The 1,545-nt window shown below is 52.6% G+C and overlaps 2 protein-coding genes across 2 annotated transcripts in view; one reads left to right on the top strand and one right to left on the bottom strand.

Annotated features, from left to right (window-relative positions):
• The window catches only part of LOC127749222 (uncharacterized), a 13,406-nt gene extending 13,234 nt beyond the window's left edge, over positions 1-172 (top strand). Inside the window, exon 4 of the mRNA XM_052266544.1 lies at positions 101-172. Within this exon, the coding sequence (XP_052122504.1) occupies positions 101-172 (72 nt within the window). The remainder of the gene's footprint in view (positions 1-100) is intronic.
• A 1,182-nt stretch (positions 173-1,354) lies between these two features.
• The window catches only part of LOC127749224 (uncharacterized), a 2,057-nt gene continuing 1,866 nt past the window's right edge, over positions 1,355-1,545 (bottom strand). The window contains exon 3 of the mRNA XM_052266548.1: positions 1,355-1,468. Coding sequence (XP_052122508.1) covers positions 1,401-1,468 — 68 coding nt within the window. The 3' untranslated portion in view covers positions 1,355-1,400. The remainder of the gene's footprint in view (positions 1,469-1,545) is intronic.

Below are 1,545 nucleotides of genomic sequence, written 5' to 3'. Positions count from 1 at the left end.
TAGAAGAGTCGCCTTTGACCTTCTCTGTCGAAATTGCGTGCTTCCTGGCTCTTTTACATCATGTTTCTTCGACTAAAACTGCCTCTTTGGTTTGTTGCAGGAAGATCGGCCTGGAGGTGTTTCTGTATGGACATCAGCCGTGCAGCCCATGGAATCATCAGATATAAGTTGAGTTGGCGTCACAGTGATGACCGTTGGTCCAGTTATTTTTTTTTACCACCCTGTAAATTCATTCATCAACCCACATTGTGGAAGGGTCTAGCGGAGCCGTTCCGCTCAACGCTGTGGAGTCAGCGGACCCCTTGCATGGGGACAATACGTGCAACGCGTGACCTCACGGCGTTAATGAGGCGGGCTGGACGTGGCCCTAAGCCGTCCCGAAAAACCCTCCCTCCCTCCCCCCACCCTCCTCTCAGCTGCGGCTGCTGTGGAGGTAGTAGCGGGCTGCCACCACTACAGCAGTGACGTCACGGGCGACTTGGGTGCTGTAGCGGGGGCTGTGGGGGTAGTAGTAAATCTACTGCGGGCTCCACGGCTCCACGACAGCTGCATCCGAGTCGCCCGTGACGTCACTGCTGTAGTGGTGGCAGTCTGCTACTACATCCACAGTTACCACACTTCAACTTCTTCAACTTCAACAAGGGTTATTACGACTGCTTGTTCATAGCGAACTGGAGCCACCCATTTCTCGGGTCACGCAGTCAGGCCGGATCCGGCCCATCCCCTGCGGTAGGCTAGTGCCGTCCCGTCCGTGGGTTCGCAAATGCTGGCACCCCTTCTGCACTCTGCTTTAGCTCCGGCGGTGCACAGACTCACATCGCTAGTCACCATCGCCTAGCGGCGGTATTACTCCAGGCTACAAGCGTGGCACAGTAGGGACGGTAATCCGAGCCCAGGCCAATGCTAGCCACCCGGTGTAGGCAGTGAGGCTGCCTACGTGACCGCACTATAATACTGAGCGACACTCATTGTGCCACCCAGGTGGGTCACTGAGGGGGGGGGGGGGGGCGCCCCGGGCCGCGACCTCGCACCGAGGCGTCCGGTCTCCCTATTGGCCCCGGGGGTCCCCCACCTCCAAATTGCAGGTACCTAAAAATGAATTGTTTTAGCAGTACAGTGCAGTGCAGTGACTTAGTGCATCCCCCCTCTCCCTCCCCTGCTGGCCTGTAAAGGGGGCATATTAACACACTCCCATGACTAGAGTAGGTGACTAATTCTTCGGCGTATCAGCTGCTGTGGGAGAGAGCTCATTAGCCGGACTAGATTCAATTGACTACCTCTTCTGACCTGGTGTCCCTGTAACAAATGGCTCATTAGCTTTTAACTAATTAGGTGTATGAAATCAAGGAAAATGTCAGATGTAGTCATTTTTTATTCTTTATTGTTTCAAATCATTTACATTATAAAAGTAAGTCTTCCTCAAGTAGCTGGCTTGTTTCTGCTGGTGACTTGGGGTGAATCTGAATACCTGAAAAAGAAAGAAAAAAATCTAAGTTAAATTCAAATTATCAGAGTTCAACTCAAACGTTTTCTGGTCCATATGGT

The sequence above is a fragment of the Frankliniella occidentalis genome, unplaced genomic scaffold (genome assembly GCF_000697945.3).
Source record: "Frankliniella occidentalis isolate FOCC.00 unplaced genomic scaffold, Focc_3.1 Scaffold40, whole genome shotgun sequence".
NCBI classification, from domain to species: domain Eukaryota; kingdom Metazoa; phylum Arthropoda; class Insecta; order Thysanoptera; family Thripidae; genus Frankliniella; species Frankliniella occidentalis.
This window is presented reverse-complemented; position numbering and strand designations above follow the sequence as displayed.